This window comes from Phoca vitulina, unplaced genomic scaffold, assembly GCF_004348235.1.
Source record: "Phoca vitulina isolate PV1807 unplaced genomic scaffold, GSC_HSeal_1.0 scaffold24, whole genome shotgun sequence".
In the NCBI taxonomy this organism is placed as follows: domain Eukaryota; kingdom Metazoa; phylum Chordata; class Mammalia; order Carnivora; family Phocidae; genus Phoca; species Phoca vitulina.
This window is the reverse complement of record NW_022589727.1, coordinates 21,301,238-21,319,932: the sequence shown is the minus strand read 5'-3', so window position 1 is coordinate 21,319,932 and position 18,695 is coordinate 21,301,238. Positions and strand designations below refer to the sequence as shown.

Below are 18,695 nucleotides of genomic sequence, written 5' to 3'. Positions count from 1 at the left end.
AGAACATGGAATGGTTGGTCCAGCCCTGATGCTGTATTTAACAGCAAGTGTGCAATCATCTGAGTGCTCTCCACATAGAGGCCAGGCACGTCCTGACAGCATGTTTCATATACTGAAACGGTCTTTCTCCTAGGATCTGGCCGACTCTCCAGCTGTCCTACGAAATGGTCTGAGTCATATCGCAGAAATGGCAACGCCAAACAAGTTTATCAAAAATTTTTGTAACAAATTAATTGCTTTGGGGCTAATCAGATGACTTGATTTGATTATTTTGGCCATTGATGTATAGACTAAGTGTTTTTCTAGAATGACTAAAAGGTAGAAGGGTCTCTGCCATTCAATTTGTTACTTATTCTTCATCTGAAATAACACAATAAAGCCTTCAGTAGAATACCAAAAGCAAAAAACAAAAAAAACAGTGGTCATGCTGAACCAAATTAAGTTTAACTTTCAAATTACTTAAGAAAAGAGTAGTATATCATAAGTAAGTCAATAGGAAGAAATGTAATATTTAAGAAAAGTGTTTTCATGTACTTTAACATTTTACATGTATTATGCTTATTGCAAATTCATTTCATCTTTGTGTGTTATGTTGTGAATTCAAGATATTTTCTATGCTTGACAATAATTAGAAGGTACTTTTTTTTTTTTTTTGGTGATAAGTCAGGGTCTTCTTACTCCTTAGGAACAACGAACTAGCAGGGTTTGGTTTTGAAAGTGCCTGTACGCTTTCCGAAGTGAACAAGAAAATAGATTGGGAGTATGGCTTAAACTTTTGTCTTGATGGCTCTGTTTCTCGCACGGCAACCATTCAAAATATGTTTGCTCTACTCAAATAAAGCTCCATGTATGGATTAACAGCTCTTCCATATGTATGATATTACTTACGACAAACACAGAAGATATATTTGGGACAGTTTTTAAAAACATGTACCTTTTGTATTTGAAGTTTCTTTCATAAAACGCCCACATTAGTTTGTGGTGTTTTCATGTCTTAATTTATTGACTTCATACCAAAACATACACAAGAATTGAATCCTTACTTAATAGTTGTCTGTGCTGTGAATGCCCTCGCCCACCATGTGCTTAACAAGGACCTCAGGGACATCGTCGGTGACTTCAGAGGCTTCTACAGGCAGCTCACAAGCGACGGGCAGCTCAGATGGGTAAGGGGCCAATTTTATAAAATGCTTCTATGAGTACAAGCGACGGGCAGCTCAGATGGGTAAGGGGCCAATTTTATAAAATGCTTCTATGAGTAATGTTACTAAGGTCTAAGATGTCCTTTGATGGCAACAAATGTGAAAACAGAAACAGGCTTACAATTCTAAGGTCAAACATGGTATTGAGATAAATTAGGGCTTGAACCATTTAGACAGTGTTTGGAGGTAATTGATTTCTTTCTGTAAGACTTGAATCTGGACATATTTGGATCCTGAGACCCTACGGACTTCATCTCTACTCCTACTCCTTGAATGGAAGAAGTGTTCTAGACCCTCTAGAAGATTAGGTACCGAATCGGCAGCCTTTCTGGGGGACAGAGTATATGGGTAGTATTGGAGTTGGGGGAGGAAGTTATTAAAGCCAGAAACATAAGAGAAGAGCCAAGTTAAGAAGATAGAGACCAGAGTACTTTTATGTGTAGAAGTCTATATTTTGAACCCTAAGTTCAAGGCATGAAAAGAGTGAGGCTCTAGAGAAAGGATTCTGTCCCACTAAGGTCAGTCCAATAACTGGGTCTTTGCCCTTGTCTTCTGACAGCAGCTCTGTGTTTTGCTACTTCTCAGGCTCTCATCCAGTCATGGAGAAAGGCACAAGGGAAGGCACTTGCCATCTTGCCTTGGATTTCATTTTGAACTTTCTGCAAAGCACGTTGAACTTGCTTTTCAAGGCATTCCCTTGAAGAAACTCCCACTGGCCAAATCTGGGACAATTCAAGGATCAAAATAAATACGTTAGTAATGGCTTGTAACTCATGGAAAAACATAAGAATCCATGGGTCGGTCCATTTAAGGTAGTGAACAAGCAACCAGGAAAAGCTTGTCATTATAATAGAGTAAAAACTTAATGTAAAAAGAATGATAATGTTAGGCAGTCACCGTATTGCAAATATTGTAGCCATAACTGATTGAGGCAAGATTCATCAATGCATGCCCAAATCTCTGTACTTAGAAAAGGAAAATGGTAACCTCACAGTGCAGCAGTGCTGTGGACCCTGCCTTACCTAAGGGCTGGAAGATCATACCCCTAGTAAAAAACCAAAATGACATTATTGTCTGCTTAGAACTTGTGCCAAAAAAATATGACCTGAATCCCAATCATGAAGGAACCCCAGACCAACCCAAATTGGGGACATGGTTACAAGTCCACTAGCCTGTGTGCTTTAAAAATGTCAACACATCTTTGAAAAAAATTAGAAAAATTGTTCCAGATAAAAAGAGACTAAAGAGGCAGAACAAATGCAATATGTTAATAAAATAAAGTACATTATTGAGACAATTGGCAGAATTTGAGTATGGACTGTCTTTTAGGCAGTAGTATTCTATCAATGTCCTATTCCCTGAATTTGGTCATTGTACTACTGTGGTTATGTGAGAGAATATTCTTGTTTTTAGGACCTACACAGAAGTTTTTAGGGTTCGAGAGGCATGATATCTGCAACTTAAATGGTTCAGTAAAATCAATTTTATTTATATTATATATGTTCTATTTGTATATGTATATGTGTGTGTGTATATAAGTACATACATATACATATATAGAGAGAGGTGGGGGGAATATACAAGAGTTTTTTGTGCTGTTCTTGTAATTTTTCTATAGATTAGAAACTATTAAAAAAAAAAAAAAAAAGCTTAACCTCTACATGAGCTTTTACTGATGCCTTTTAAGTCCTGAAATGTGTCCCTGGCTAGGAGACCTAAATCTCTTTCATTTCTAAGAAGTGCTGGTGTGTTTTGCTTCCTAACCAGATCGGTCCTGAGAAAGGTGTTGTGCATCTGGCTACCGCGGCCCTTCTCAACGCTGTGTGGGACCTGTGGGCCAAGCAGGAGGGAAAGGTAACTCATCGGAGGAGCATTTGGGGGATTCTGTGGAATAATCCGACGCATGGCAGAGGGATGAACACTTCCTCTATGAGCAGCCTTCTGATGACAAAAGACATACACAGCAGGCCTCCAAAAGAAATACAGAGAATTGTTTGATTCTTTTTCTCTCTGGAAGTAGTTAGGAAACTAAAGGAGTCAGTTATAAAGGGCTGAGAAAGAAATGGGAGGGCAGCAAAGGTGAGGGGTTAGGAGGCAGCGTTAGAGATCCTGGCACGCGGGTGGACCAGAGGACAGGTGTTTGAGAATGGGAGTTGGCATTTACTTTCAGGAAAAAATGGGTACTTTACACATGTTTTACTATTCTTTTCTTTCTTTCTTTTTTTTTTTTCTTTTTTCAAGCCTCTGTGGAAGTTACTTGTTGACATGGTAAGTAAATTCTTTAACATTATAACATTAAATAATTATGATAACGTTGTAACATAAATGAGATGGACTTCACAGATTACTTGCCTTTTGATAATCGGTAAATATACTCAGGATTGTCTCTGGATCACTATAGTGATGATAAAGCAAACACCCACTAACCCCTAGTATTTCTTTTCTGATATTTGAAGTAACAGCTGGCTGTGCTCACATAGGCAGAGTGGTCCAAGGAAAGCACTGAGTTTAGGTCCTGCCTCCCCCCACTGTGGAGTTTTCATGTGTAATGCAAATTCTCTGAGCCTCTGTTTCCTAACTATGAAAAGGGGATAGTCATCACTTCTCTGAGGACCTCATAGAATTGTTTAAAGACCAAATGATAAAAGTGCTTCCTGAAGAGCAAGACTTTATTAGTAAGATATTATTATCTTATACAATACATAAGATATAATATTATTATTAAGATATCATCTGGTCATTTTGAATTTAAAAGAAAGTGATGGATCAGACTGTGGTGGTCTCCACTGTCTGATTCTGGAAGGGAAGGAGCCAAATGCTGAAGATAGGCACCTCGATGTTTCCTTTTTCCTTGACCTGTTTATGGCAGGGTCGAGCACCTGGCAGCTGAGGAGGAAAAAAGTCTGGACAAGTTAAGGGGAGTGAACTTCAGACCCAGGCAGACCTGGTTTTGAATCTGGGCTCCACCACTTACTGGCGGGTTGACCTTGGGCATGTCACTTAACCTCTGAGCATTAGCTGGCTTCACGGTGATGTCTTGCATGGTGGTTGCTAAAACTCTGGTGGTCAACTAATGAAGGCCCTGTTATTATTTGGCATCACAATTCAGGAAACACGAAGAACACCATGGCCTTGAAGACTGTAGGTGGGCAGACATTGCCTCTTCTCTGGGAGAAAATAAAAAGCGGCGGGCTCTCACACCATCTGTCTGACATAGTTGCTGGCGGCGTGGGGCCCCATCCAAAGGGGAAGGACATGAGCTGCCTTTAGGCTCAAGGTCAGCCTTTCAGAGGGGTGTAGGAGGTGGCTTCCAAAACTGAATGATTTGAGGGCCACTAGAGAAGATGCCTGTGACTTCATTCTTTTGGATCCTATTTCCTGATTCAGTAGCGGCCAATAGTCTTGAAAGGGGCAGAATCTCAGCATTGAAAGAGCTTTTACATTTTTTTTTAAGATTTTATTTATTTTTGAGAGAGAGCGCGTGCGCATGAGCATGAGCAGGGGTGGGGGCAGAGGGAGAAGCAGACCCCCTGCTGAGCTGAGCAGGGAGCCAGTTGCGGTGCTCGATCCCAGGACCCTGGGATCATGACCTGAGCTGAAGGCAGATGGTTAACTGACCGAGCCACCCGGGTGCCCAGCTTTTACGATTTTTAACAGACCAGTGGAGTACTGTTGGTCACAGTACAACGTGAGTGGGAGTGAAGCTACTGCTTGCTTCCCAGCTATTAGACTGGGATGGGAGGGGTCTCAGCCAGAGGCCCAGCCGAGGATGTCCGCCTTGCCAGCGTGGCCAGAGCAGTGAACCAGGGGCAGGAAGAGCAGGGGAGAGAACAGCCAGTGATGGTCCAGGGCCAGGCTGTGCGCTGTGTCGCTCATGGTGAATCCGTTCCGTTCCTGTCGGTGAAGTGAATTGTCCCAATTTGACAAGAGAGGATGGCCCACGGTCAGGCTGCTAATAAACGGTGGGCACAGGGTTGACCCTGGAGGGCCCGGCTCTGAGACCAGCCTTCTTTCCTCTCCCACTGAGCTGCTCCAGGATCATGGTCAGCCCTGAAGTGTGGAGAAATGACCTATATGTAGAGGGACACTAGGCGCTCATCTCACCACTTAACTCGTGCTGAGTGCTTGCCTCCTGCCCAGTCCTCCTTCCAGGAGCCATGTTAGTTGAGCTGGTGGAGCCTAGGTGTCGGGGAGGGGAGCGGTTGCCATACGAGGGCCTGAGGATGTCTTGGGGAGGTGGCACCGACCCTCTGAAGAGGTCTGTACCAAGGAATGACAGAACCAAACAATTTAACACAAATCCTGAAGGCCCTTTCCCAGAAAGGGTAAGTCCATCCTTAGAAACATAAGCTGCTTGTGAATTGATCTGGGCCTTTCCCCTCTCCTGTCACGCTGCCAGGACCCCAGGACGCTCTTATCCTGCATCGATTTCAGGTACATCACAGACGTCCTGACCGAGGAGGAAGCCTATGGTGAGTCATACTCGAGTAACGGAACTGGAAGTTTTCTAGTACCTGCTGATGTGTAAATAATGTAGTAGCATGCTGTGTTGTCTGAAAAAGTGATGATGCTTCTTATTTTTTTCCAGAAATACTGCAGAAAGGTCAAGTTGGTAAAAAAGAGAGAGGTGGGTGGTGAGGAAATTTCCTTCATTGTTTTTGCTTTCATTGTCCTTTTGAGGGTCCCTGTCCTCTTGGGGTTCGCATCATCTTCCCAAATGCCCCCTACCCAGCAGCCAGGCCCTCTGACAAAGGGTTGCATCTGGATGAAGCAGCTCCCTGGGTGTGACAAATAGGAAGACCTGGGCTAGTTTGACATCCTTGGTAATTACATGATTGTGAATGTGGCCAGAGGCTGGGCTTGGGGCTGGGTGCACATGAAAGGCAGACTCAGAAGAACAGGCTGGATCCTCCGAGGGAGCAGCTTAGCTAAAGGCAGTTGTAATTCTGAAGGCGCCTGGAAAGCACAAAATGTTGACAAGCATTGTGTTTCCCCAGAAGGGCAAATGCTGATGCACGGCTACCCTGCCTACACCACGTCGTGCGCCTGGCTGGGGTACTCCGATGACACGCTGAAGCAGGTGGGCACTGGAACCCGGTTTTGTAGACAGGTTTTATATTCCTGGCTTTCTGGCATTTTCTTGTTAGCCTTTCTAAATCATTATGGATCCAAAGCCCCATCCTGAAAGTACTTATACCGGAGCGAAGTAAAGCCGCTCACATTGTGGGTGCGAGACTCTGTGACCTAGCGTGTCCCACCTCGGCTTCTGGAAGGTGACAGCCCGGGATTTGATTCCTAGGCAGAGGCAGCAGGGTCACATGGTACTGTGCTCACTGAACCATGCTGAGCCTCGGTTTCCTCCCTGTGAAGTGGGGAAATGATACGTACCTCGTGGATGGTTTGGGGGACTCAGAATAATGCTGTGAGTTGTGTAAGGCCTGTAGCCCAGTGGCTGGCACACATCATGCCGTCAGAGCCTGGTTGATTTATGACTTTCCCACCACCCTGTACACAGCTGAAAGACTAGCTTCTGTTTGGTTCCCTTACATCCACGCGTTCTATGGATGCTGCAGAATATCTTGGCTTTAAGAAGGGGGACCTAAATGCTCCATTTCCCTTTTAGGAATGTTGTGAACAATTCAAGAAATTGTTCCCCTAGAGATGAGGAAAGAAATCATCCTACAAGTACAAGGAGTTATGCTCTGTTGGCTAAGGCGTTCCTGCTCTTAATTCACCAGCACGTGGTTGTTCCTCCGGTTCATGCGGCAGCCAGTGTTTGTGAAAGCACATCAGAGACAACTGGGGTTCTCATTAGACCAGAGAGAGCATTTGGGTGTGTGATGGTGGCTGTCTCCCTCTCTCCCACAGCTCTGCACGGAGGCACTGAAGGACGGCTGGACCAGGTAACTTGTTTGTGTGATAATGCGCTTCACTCTCCCCGTCACGACAGGCTTGGCAGTGGAGAGGAGCCAGGATTCGAGGCACCAAAGAGGCCAGGATTCGTCCAGAACAGTCTGACACGTAGGGACGCATAGGAGAAGTTTCAACGTAGGCCAGGCTCTTCCTCCAAAGATGAGATGTGAGTCCTAGTGAGAATCCTAGAACATCAGATTTGAAACAGAGCTTGAAGATGGTCCATCTCAAGCACTAGTCTAGGATAGAAATCCACTCTTTACTACCAGTAAGAAGCATTGATTCCATGCTTGAAAACCTACAGAGGCAGCGAGCCTAACCGGTAAAAGGCGCATTGTTTGAGGGCTGCACGCGTTAGAAAGAGCTTCCGTGTATCGAAACCTTCCCTTCCGGAGAACTTCCAGTCGCTGGTTCCAGTTTTCCACAGTCTCCAGGCGCCCCCTCATCCCCTCCAGTGGCAGCCCTTCTCCTCTGCAGGCTGTTTCTCTCCAGACCAACCATTGGCTCTTCTCTCCTGTCTCTCTCCTGTGTGAATATGGACCCCTGGACGTCCTAGGGTCTTCCTCTGGATAAATTGTGGTTGTTGGGGGCTCCCGAACCCGACACAGTGCAGGACACAGAGGGACCATCATCTCGTGATGTGGGGTCACCGTGAGTCTATCGGTGTAGCACACGGCGGGAAGTTCTGCCTGCGCTAGTTCAGCCGGCTCTCCGCAGACTCGGGGCCTGGCCACGGGCCTCCTGCGGGGCAGGGGCGTCCGCATTCCCTGGGAGCTTGTCAGAAATGTAGACCCTCCAGCCTCTTCCCAGACCTGCTGCTCAGGAATCTGCATTTTAACGAGATCCCATGGTAAAGGGTGATTTGCGTGCTTGCTAAAGTTTGAGAGGCACTGAATTTTTGTTGACTCCTCAGCGAAATAGAGTTGGGGAGTGAGACTTTGAAGGAGGCAGCCTGAAGCAGTGGAAAGGGGCTTGGGTTGTGATGGATTTGGAATCAACCTCTTGCCTTTTCCCTTCGTCTCCTGCAAGTACTTGCTGTGTGATCAGGAGCAAATTGCTCAGCCTCTCCAGACCTCATTTTCTTTCTCTATAAAATGGGAATAATATTAATTCATGATTCTCCTTGCAATAAGATGTTTTTATCTGAAAAGGGCCAGCACAGCTGGGAGTCATAACAGGTGCTCAGTAAGCGTTGATACCCTCCCCCCCCACGTGCTCAGGAAAGGTGGGAACAGTTGTACCTAGTGAGTCACAGAAGGCTGAGGAGCGATTTCAGAGGCCTCCCAGCACAGAAGCCTGGCATCTGGAAACTGGAGCTCCCATCTGGGACAGAAACGTCTTCTTGAGTGTGTTAGTGCTGAGTGGAAGAGAGAGAAGCAACGGGTGCCAGGGTGTGTGCTGCGAGCGGGGCTTTCTGTTGGCACAGAGCGTAGGCACCGAGGAAAGTAGGGGGAGAATGTGGAGCAGTCCCTGAGTGAGGGAGAGGAGACTGGCCTCGCCCACGGTGGTGCTGCCTCCCCCGCGAGGGGGTGACCACGCTCTCTCCCGACAACTGAAACCGCGGCTTGGGGTCGTGGGGAGGAGGTAGAGACCCGGCTCTGGAGACTATTTGGGCATCTGAACAGATGAAGGGAGCTCCCTGCAAGGGGTCAGCTGTAATATAAAGGAGACCTCTTCTGCTTCTCCTTCTGTGACCGAGTCACGTGAGTCCCCAGCCTCAGGCGCCTGCAGCCCGAGGCCCACCTCTCCTGAGCTTGTAAGGAGCCGCGCAGCTGGAGGTCTTTATCAGTCAGACTCTTTACATTCAGGGTGTGACGGGCTGGCTCCTTGTCCCAGCCTCCTCTTCTCTTTAGTGCTGACTGGCTTTTTGTTCTTCGTTCCTTGTCACGGCGCAGCAAAAACTCAGTGTTGTTAAAGATGTGACTGCTCGGGGCACCTGGGTGGCTCAGTCAGTTAAGCGTCTGCCTTCGGCTCAGGTCATAGTCCCAGGGTCCTGGGATCGGGCTCCCTGCTCAGCGGGGAGCCTGCTTCTCCCTCTCCCACTCGCCCTGCTTGTGTTCCCTCTCTCGCTGTGTCTCTCTCTGTCAAATAAATAAAATCTTAAAAAAAAAAAAAAAAAGATCTAACTGCTCTCCTAGTTCCTTGACTTCGAGTCAGCAGGTGATGTGGCCTTGTTGCCCTGAGACATCGACTGGGTCATTTTTCAAGTGGCTTGTCTTTTTTTTTATTAAAGACTTTTATTTATTTATTTGACAGTGAGAGAGGGAACACAAGCAGGGGGAGTGGTAGAGGGAGAAGCAGGCTTCCCGCTGAGCAGGGAGCCCCACATGGGGCTTGATCCCAGGACCCCAGGATCATGACCCGAGCCAAAGGCAGACACTTAACGACTGAGCCACCCAGGCGCCCCTCAAGTGGCTTGTCTGAGACCAACGGGGAGAGAGGCAAGAGGTTACTAGAAGCACCTATGAGTTGTCGGCAAAGGCAGAGAACCCGCGTGTCTTCGCCATGTCAGGGGACAGATCTCAACCCCCAAACCGCATTTCTTTTATAGGTTTAAGGTAAAAGTGGGTGCTGATCTCCAGGATGACATCCGCAGGTGCCGCCTCATCCGAAACATGATTGGACCTGAGAAGACGTTGGTAAATGTCCTCTCCTCCCATTGAGAAAGAGCAGCTTACATGAAGCCTGTGTTCTGGGCCAAATACAGCTCATCTCAAGCAAGGATTAAAGAACGTTGGGAATTTTTTAAATTTTTTTTAAAGATTTTATTTATTTATTTGACAGAGAGAGAGACACAGCAAGAGAGGGAACACAAGCAGGGGGAGTGGGAGAGGGAGAAGCAGGCTCCCCACAGAGTAGGGAGCCCGATGCGGGGCTCGATCCCAGGACCCCGGGATCATGACCTGAGCTGAAGGCAGACGCTCAACGACTGAGCCACCTAGGCCCTCCTCGTGGGGAATTTTAAAGCTGAATGTGAGAGGAGGCACAGCTGCGTGGTTTTGCAATGGGTGAACTCTTTAAAAAAAAAAAACAAAAAACTGAAGGAGCTGATAGTTTTAAATGTGTCTGCTCTGCAGAACTCCTTAAGTCAGATCCGGGTTAGGGATTGTTCCTTCTTGCTAGCACGGATGCACCTGAGCAAACAGGTACCCCCTTGGTGCCCTCGTGTGTCATTATTTAATTTCTCTTAACAAATACGTCCTGCCTGGTTCAGCAGGTAGGCCAGTCTCATGGAGCCAAGGTGGAAGAAATGCCAGACTTTTGCAGAGATAAATGTAAGGATCAGTCATTCCTCACTACATATTTTTATAAGATGTTTCTTATTACATGTAAAATACTTTTACAAAGTCACAGTAAGATATTTTTATGCTTTTGGAGGCATGTTTCATAAGTTAACAGAAATAGGAGCTGAATCCTGACCTAGGATCAGAAATGCCACTGTTTATACACGAGTTAACATGACTTTTGTCTTATGGGGCTGTCCTTACCCAAATAACTTGTGATACAAAGTGATTCTAGCTGTACTGTCCTCTGGTCCTCACAGTGGCCCCTGAGGGAACTCATACCACTTAGCACTTTCTACTGGACACATCCATCCCCATGTCTGTCATCAAGCGTGATAATGTCAGGGGTGGAGAGGCCCTTTCTTGGTGTCTGCACACCCAGCACCTGGCTTCCAGAGAGCCAGGGCCTGGGAGTTAGAGGCCTGGCCCTGAACTTGTCATTTATGTGACTTACTGTTTTGGGTAAGTTCCTTAACTTCTCTGCATGCCAGCTTTCTTTTCTGTAAACTGGGTTAATAGGAAATGCTTCATAGAGTTGTTCTAAATATTAAATGGGACAAAATCCATAAACTGCCTGGTTGAGTAGGTGCTTCATCAATGGTAGAGTTTGGGTTATGTATTATTGTGCCAGACTCATAGTTGGCAAGCATCAAAATGACTGGTGAACAAATTCAGAATTGATGAGGCCTGATTCGGAATGTGCTAAAATAGTTTCCAGAACAATGGATACTGCAAGACAGATGCAGTTGGGTGGCACCTCGATGCAGATTGGGCCAGAGCTCCAGGGCCGGCGAGCACTTCTCCTGGGCCCAGCCCAGGGCACTTGCGGACATCCTGGTGGCCCTGTCAGAAGACACATCTGGAGCCACAGTTCCAGTCTTGGCGGCTGCTCTTTGGCCACCTTCGTGCTGCCTGCATGCTGGTCCTCCACAGAGGACATGTCGGGCTCCCTCCAGAAGTCTTGCTCAGCAGTCGGGGGCACCAAGTGACAGCATTTCGTCCTTGAGAGCCATAGCCCTGCCACAGGTCAGCACCAGGCAGACCTCGCGGTGGAGGGTCTCTCTCTCTCTCTCTCTCTCTCTCTCCCTGCAGATGATGGATGCCAACCAGCGCTGGGATGTGCCCGAGGCGGTAGAGTGGATGTCAAAGCTGGCTGAGTTCAAGCCACTGTGGATTGAGGAGCCCACCTCCCCTGACGACATTCTGGGACACGCAGCCATTTCCGAGGTAGAAAAACTCCTCCTGCCCCTGCCGCTGTATATTTTTGTTGTTGTTTGGTTGGTTTTCTGGAGTGGCCGTGACAGATCCTAAAGCTCCTTTGCTTATTTCCTTTCACATTTCTCTTTATTTTAGAGACAGTAAACTGCTAAAAGTTGAAAGGCTGCCAGCAATCCAAAGATTAGTACTTTGTAAATACAGAAACCTGACTGATACTAAAATATTTTTTTCACCCCGAATGAAACAAAAGTGTAGATTCCTCTGGTTGACCCCAAAGAAAAGGTTTGCTTAGCTAAGGCCACGGTCAGGCCGCCCCCCGAGGAGGCTGCCTGGAGCCCTGGCGCCGGGGCGCCTCCCGCACAGAGCCACCCGGCCTCCCCACCTCTCGGGTTTAGGGAGACCCTGATACGTCAGAACATCTGAGGAACATCCTTTCTCAGGAAGCGTCTCCCTTTCGCCAGTGTCCGGCACTGAAATACATAAGCCAGAATGTCGGGTCACTTTTGAGGAGAACTCCCAACTTCTGGGAGCACTAGATGTCCGTACCCTCTGACCAGAGCAAGCTCCACCAGGAGCCACATTAAACCAAAGGCTGTTGGGTGAGTGAGGAATCGGGGCAGGAACGGGTTGTGTGATTTGAACACGCGACGGTGTCGGTCCGGGGAGCCCCACGCATCCGTCCTCAGCGTAGCTGAGCCTGCTGCTGGCACGAGGCATGTTGAGTCTTAAGCCTTCCCCCTCTCTGACCAGCACGCACCCTGACTCCCCTTATGTTTTCCTCCGATGCCCCTTCCCCCCAACACGGTGCCGTCGGGCCATACCTGGAGCAGATTTCCCCCTGAGGTGACTGCATTGCTATACTCTCCCCTAATCTGAAAATTTTCACTCTGAGGACAGGCAGTTTCACGTTCTGGGAGGGACACCTCAGTGAGTCCTGTGGGAAACTGTGGGTCCTACGGGGACCATCCTGCCCCATTTCTCTCAGGACATGAACATATGAGCTCCTGCTGTCAGGCCGTCCCCAGAAGCCTGGGTTCGCAGGGTGCCCTCCGTTCTCCCCACTTCACGGCCGAGCCGCAGAGAAACAAAGATACGTGAACCCAAGATAACTGGCATGGCTGGGGGGTGGCCGAGTGCTGAGGACAGGAGGAAGACACGGGTGGGCTGGGGCGGTGGGGCGGCTCGTGGAGGTAAGACAAGAGCGGACCCTGAGCAAAGCTGCACGGCAGGGTGGGGGGGGGGGGACAAGCAGGAGCCACAGGGTGACCGTGTCAGTTTAAACAGACCCGAAAACTTCTGAGAATCTGGTCAGAGGCCACGGTTTGACGAAGACTTTCACCTTGGGGCTCTTTGGGGGTAGCCACACCCTAGTGCTGCCCACCTGCCCACACAGGGACCTGCAGCCCCCCCCCCCCACACCCCAGCCCGGAGAGTCTCATTGGAAGTTCTTCGGGGCTTCAGCCCTCTGAGGTTTTGTTTACATGGGGAAGGCTGTCCCCGCAGGAGGTATCCTATGACGTGGGCACAGACAACCAGAGGCAGGGGGAAGCTGCAGAGTCAGCCGGCACAGGTGGGGCGGAGGAGACCCCCAGTGGAGGGCAGGTGCACGTCGGGCATTGTGGGAAAGACCGGTCCCTGGGCCCGGGCGATGGGTCCATCTGCGCAGAAGATGCTGCCCAACACAGTGAGTCACCATAGCGTCTTGAAGGAGAGAATGGGATCAAAGAAGATTTGACTGGAAAAAACATGTAAGATGGATTGCGATGCGGTACAGGGGAGTGTGGAACAGGCAGAAAGAAACCGGAGCAGAGAGCAGAGCTAGGAGGCTTTCCCAGTAATCTAGGAGGGCGGGCGGGAAAGGGACAGGGCAGCGAGACTAGAGCAGGTTCAGGAAGTATTTAAAAGGAAGAAATAGGAGTTGGTACCTATTAAGTGTCAGAAACATATGCTTTTTAAAATGGTAGAATGAATAAGTCAAATGGCTTTCTTCCTCTATTATTTTTCCCCACTCTGGTTTTTGTTTTGAGATAGAGAACGGCACTCATTTAAATTAGAGGTTTCTGGAAGCATAAACCAGGAAGGTAGAAGGTGCCCCACTGACCATCCACTCTAACTCCTCACCTGGGGACAAGGAGGCCAAGGCTTGGGTGGTCCGTGACTCACTCACATCCACACATAGAGGCAGGACAGGTAGCAGGATCGGGGGCACCTGGCTCCTAAATTAAGGGTTTTTTCTGCAGGGAAGTTTTCCTATCTAGTGGTTCAGAAGCCTCCCCTGGCTCTGGAGTTCAAGCCTTGGTTCTACCCCTTTCTAGAGTTGTGATCTCGGAACGGTTACCAGCTCTGTGCCTGTTTCTCATTCCCCTGTGAGATGGGGACAATGGTGACTCCTGTCCCGACGGGCTGTGACAAGGAGTCATTTCAGGCAGGGTTTCACACGGCACCGGACAGGTAGTAGGAGCTCAGATAGTGTTAGCTTGCAGCGCCCTGGATATTATTCCCTTAACAACGGGAAGATAAGCTGCGGAGAAACCACAGGTGCCCGAGGCGATCCCAGTGGGGGCATGAGGGGAGCAGCCCAGAGCCTGGGGGGGGGGGGTGAGGTCGCTTCAGGTGGGAGGAAAGAGAGAGCAGTGCTATGTTCAGAAGACTCCAGCATTTGCCAGGTGAGGATTTCACCAGGTAAGGAACGAGCTCAGCCTGACCGGTAAAGTGGATCTAAGGCCGCTCGCTAAGCTTGAAGGGAGAGGGTTCTAGAACACCCACTGGAGGGGGGCGGCGGCGAGAATCTGCAGAGCTCTAGCAGGAGGGGAGCTAATGGCAGCATAGGAACAAGCCCCTCCTGTGTGCACACATAATCCCCTTGCCGACCTGCCGTTCCCAAAACTTCACACAGCCCCCCAGCAGGGACGTTTCCTTCTTCAGCTCTAAGTGGTGAAACAACTGTAAATAGTTTTAAACATTAGGAGTTTCAGCTCAAAGACTCAGGAAACTAACATCAGGTTGCCTTATATTTTATAGGCACTGGTCCCATTAGGAATTGGCGTTGCCACCGGAGAACAGGTAAGTGACCTCTCCTTGGGGTCAGTACACACCGGCCACCCACTGGGGACGCTGGCGTACGTCAGGCTCCCTCACCTGTGTTATTCTGAGTGGGGAAGTTTTCTTAATCTCTGAACTTGGGATGTTTTACAGCACATCAGTAGAGTCTGGAGTCGGAGACAGTCAAAAGTTTTTGTCTCTTTACCTACAATTCATATGATGTAAGGCCATGTATCTTTCCCAAAGTAATCAACATTTACAAGGCAGCAGTTTAAAGTTGCTCCTGCAAGGGCATGAGACGCACTGTATGGTTTTAAGAAAGCCAGCTTCCAAATTGAATAAACGTTACTGCGTTCACTCTCTGTGCTTATAAACGAAGCACCAGTGCTTGTCAGGACCTGCGGCGGTCCACCCACGAGCAGAGCGTGTGAAGGAACAGATTCTCAGTTTGCCCAGCAAAAGGAGCGGTGCTGGTTAGCCGTGGGGTTTTGGTCGTCCAAGCCACCTGCTCACCGCCATCACCACATTCCACCCTGATGCTTTGCTTTGCCTCCCACTTGCCATCCGCTCCGACGGTTATTCCTTCATAGATGTCAAGCGGTGGGACTTTTGCGTGACTCACATCCTTCCACCGGCAGATTTAGGAAGCAGTGAGCAGTCAGGTCCCCGGCCTGTATTGGCAGGGTTTGCTTCGTGCCAGGTGAGAGCGAAGGATAAATACAGCCCGGGCTTCCTGAAGGCCCAGGTTAACTCTTCTGCTGGTTTTATTTTAATTCTATTTCCAGTGCCACAATAGAGTGATATTTAAGCAACTCCTACAAGCGAAAGCCCTGCAGTTTCTCCAGATTGACAGCTGCAGGCTGGGAAGTGTCAATGAAAACCTCTCGGTGTTGCTGATGGCCAAAAAGTTTGAAAGTAAGGGCGCCCCGGGAGCCGTGCACCAAACCTCCATTTCCCCACCCACGCACACCGGCGGGTCCCTCTGGAGGGACTCTCTTTTCGGCCTGATCAGGGAATCTTTGACTATTTTCATCCCTAGATCATAATGAATGATGTAATCACAGGCGGGCAATCACCTTAATCACCGCAGATGCTCTCTCATCCACCCATCCCCACCCCTAGGCATTAAATAGAAATCTGTCTTTATTGTAGTTCCTGTTTGCCCTCATGCCGGTGGAGTTGGCCTCTGTGAATTGGTTCAGCACCTGATTATATTTGACTTCATCTCCATTTCTGCAAGCCTTAAGAACAGGTAATGAGGAGGGGCGCCTGGGTGGCTCAGATGGTTAAGCGTCTGCCTTCGGCTCAGGTCATGATCCCGGGGCCACTGATCGGGCTCCTGGCTCGGCGGGGAGCCTGCTTCTCCCTCTCCCTCTGCCTCTCTCCCTGCTCATGCTCTCTATTAAAAAACAAAACAAAAAAAACAGGTAATGTGGAGTTAACTTCAGTAGCGTCCCTCAGTCAGGTCAGACTTTGTAAAATTCGGCTCTGGAGACCAGAGGCACCAAGAACTCTGCTTTGCCATGTCCTGTAACTCAAAGGCCAACTTGGTTTTGCTTCCACTTTTTCCCAGGGGGCCATTACACTGGAGCCCCAGTAGTGAATAGATCTTTTTCTTTCAGAGGACTGGGTTTGTGGTAGCTGCCTTTGTTTTCTAAGTACGAGATGGTGCGTGGGTGGGGTGGAACCCTGGGGAAGCCAGAACTCCTTTTGTTTTTTGGATTTTTTAAAGTAGGCTCCACACCTAGTATGGAGCCCAGCAGGGCTTGAACTCAGAACCCTGAGATCAAGAGCTGAGCTGAGATCAAGAGTCAGACACTTAACCGGCTGAGCCACCCAGGCGCCCCCAGAACTCCTTACATTCTAAAGCCTTGCTTTCATCATACTTATATTCTCTGCTTCTGTCCAATCTCCTGGTCCCAGCGCTGGAGTATTCTGTAATCTGGCCGCATCTAGTTCCACCTTATTTCTCAACATGTCCCAGGTGAACTTTAAGACAGTCTTCCAGTCATCTGCACACATATGGCTTTATTTTTAAGATTTATTTCAGAGAGAGAGAGCAAGCGGTGGGAGGGGCAGAGGGAGGAGGACAGAGAATGCTTGAGCAGACTCCCTGCTGAGCATAGAGCAGGATATGGGGCTCAATCCCAGGACCCTGAGATCATGACCTGAGCCAAAATCAAGAACCGGCTGCTTAAGCGACTGAGCCACCCAGGCACCCCCACATATGGCTTTATTAACTCCTGGAGTTAAATGTGGTATCGCAGAAGGATCACTGGCCATGATCTTTATATGGCAGCAGCATAAATATGTACATGAGAATGGTCAACACCAAATGCGGGGCCGTGGGTGAGAAATGGGACCTATGAGGGTTGATGGGAGCCTCAATGACAACGGTTTTTCTCTTAAGATGGGGGTGAGTACATAGATGTTGCCTTTTATGTCTGAAATATTTTGTACAATAAAAAGTGAACATTCCTAGGTTATTCTGCTTTTGCTCCCTCATTTCAGTCCCGAAGGTGGGACTAAGGGGAGGTTCGGACCAACCTTGAAAGGTCCTGTCAGTCTTGAGGGCTGAGAAAAGGGCCAGGGCTGAGCGAGGTGCGCTGTGACCACCCACAAGTGGGCGAGAGCACCTCCTGCCGTCACCCTGTGCAGGAATGTCGCCCCCATGCGCGGGAGTGTTGGTGTGTGAGCGGGACAGCCGCCAGGTGCCGCTTGCACCCCAGCTTTGTGACCGCGTGGGACACCCATTCCTGCTCACTCTTCAAGGCCAGAACATCCTCTCCCATGGGGCTGGTTCTTCACCTGTGGCCTGTTCTTTGTAGATTATACATAGCGCATATTCTGGTCGATAACTTGGTATCTGTGTCCTCTGAAACCATGCAGCTCCGTCTTGCCAGTTCCTTTGGGAATGCCCGGCACCGGGCACCTGGGCTGCCTGTCCTAGCTGTTCATTAACCGATGACCAAAGTAAGGCAGCAGAGTTAGGTCACTTGCCCCAAGTCACAAAACTAGAGGGTGGCTGACCCAAATTTGAACAGATTGGTCTGATAGTAAAACCTGTGCTCTTTTTTCTAACTCGTGTGTGTAGCTGGATGGGATCTCCCTGGGTGATTTTAATCTATTCATCTGACTTTTGGCTAAAGGCACCCAAATAATCCCAGATACTTATGGAGTCTAAATGGCTATCTTTGGGGGTCACAAACTTTTACAGATCTTCCTTGGCCTAAGATAGCTTAACATTCCAATAAACCCACCATAGTATATTGAAATAGTAATATATTTATCAATATTGATAAATATTAATATATTGAAAATATATTTTAAAATGTTTAATACACCTAACCTACTGAACATACCTTAGCCCAGCCTACCTACCTTTTTTTTTTTTATTTTTTTTTATTTTTATTTTTTTAAAGATTTTATTTATTTATTTGAGAGAGAGAGAATGAGAGACAGAGAGCATGAGAGGGAGGAGAGTCAGAGGGAGAAGCAGACTCCCTGCTGAGCAGGGAGCCCGATGCGGGACTCGATCCCGGGACTCCAGGATCATGACCTGAGCCGAAGGCAGTCGCTTAACCAACTGAGCCACCCAGGCGCCCCAGCCTACCTACCTTAAACATGCTCAGAACACCTGTATTAGTCTGTACTTGAGCAAAATCATCTGACGTGAAGCCTATTTTATAATAAAATGCTGAATAGCTTGTGTAGTTTATCGAATACGGTACTGAGAGTGTAAAACTGAATGGTTGTATGGGTACAAACAGTTGTGAGTGTATTGGTTGTTGACCCTAGTGATGGCGTGGTTGACTGGGGGCTGCTGCGGCCATAGGCCACAGGCCAGCATCACGAGAGAGGATCATATCACATGCCACAAGCTGGGAAAAGATCCAGATTCAAACTTTGAAGTACAATTCTACTGAATGCATATGGCTTTTGCTTCATCATGGAATCGAAAAATCTTAAGTCAAACCACTGTGAGTCAGGGACCATCTGTAGAGTTACGAGACTTTTGGTACCCACCCACATGAGA

The 18,695-nt window shown here is 48.3% G+C and overlaps 1 protein-coding gene across 4 annotated transcripts in view; it reads left to right on the top strand.

The window, feature by feature from the left end:
* Window positions 1–18,695, top strand: part of ENOSF1 (enolase superfamily member 1) — a 29,076-nt gene that overhangs the window by 9,217 nt on the left and 1,164 nt on the right. Inside the window, exons 3-14 of one of the 4 annotated variants that reach the window (XM_032421333.1) lie at window positions 1,051–1,166; window positions 2,970–3,056; window positions 3,444–3,470; window positions 5,602–5,674; window positions 5,791–5,829; window positions 6,203–6,282; window positions 7,071–7,105; window positions 9,667–9,754; window positions 11,492–11,626; window positions 14,639–14,680; window positions 15,445–15,574; window positions 15,812–15,911. In XM_032421333.1, the coding sequence (XP_032277224.1) occupies window positions 1,051–1,166; window positions 2,970–3,056; window positions 3,444–3,470; window positions 5,602–5,674; window positions 5,791–5,829; window positions 6,203–6,282; window positions 7,071–7,105; window positions 9,667–9,754; window positions 11,492–11,626; window positions 14,639–14,680; window positions 15,445–15,574; window positions 15,812–15,911 (952 nt within the window). Of the gene's footprint in view, window positions 1–1,050; window positions 1,167–1,207; window positions 1,226–2,969; window positions 3,057–3,443; window positions 3,471–5,601; window positions 5,675–5,790; window positions 5,830–6,199; window positions 6,283–7,070; window positions 7,106–9,666; window positions 9,755–11,491; window positions 11,627–14,638; window positions 14,681–15,444; window positions 15,575–15,811; window positions 15,912–18,695 lie in introns of those variants that run through there. The other 3 variants (XM_032421332.1, XM_032421335.1, XM_032421334.1) reach the window with 3 other exon arrangements.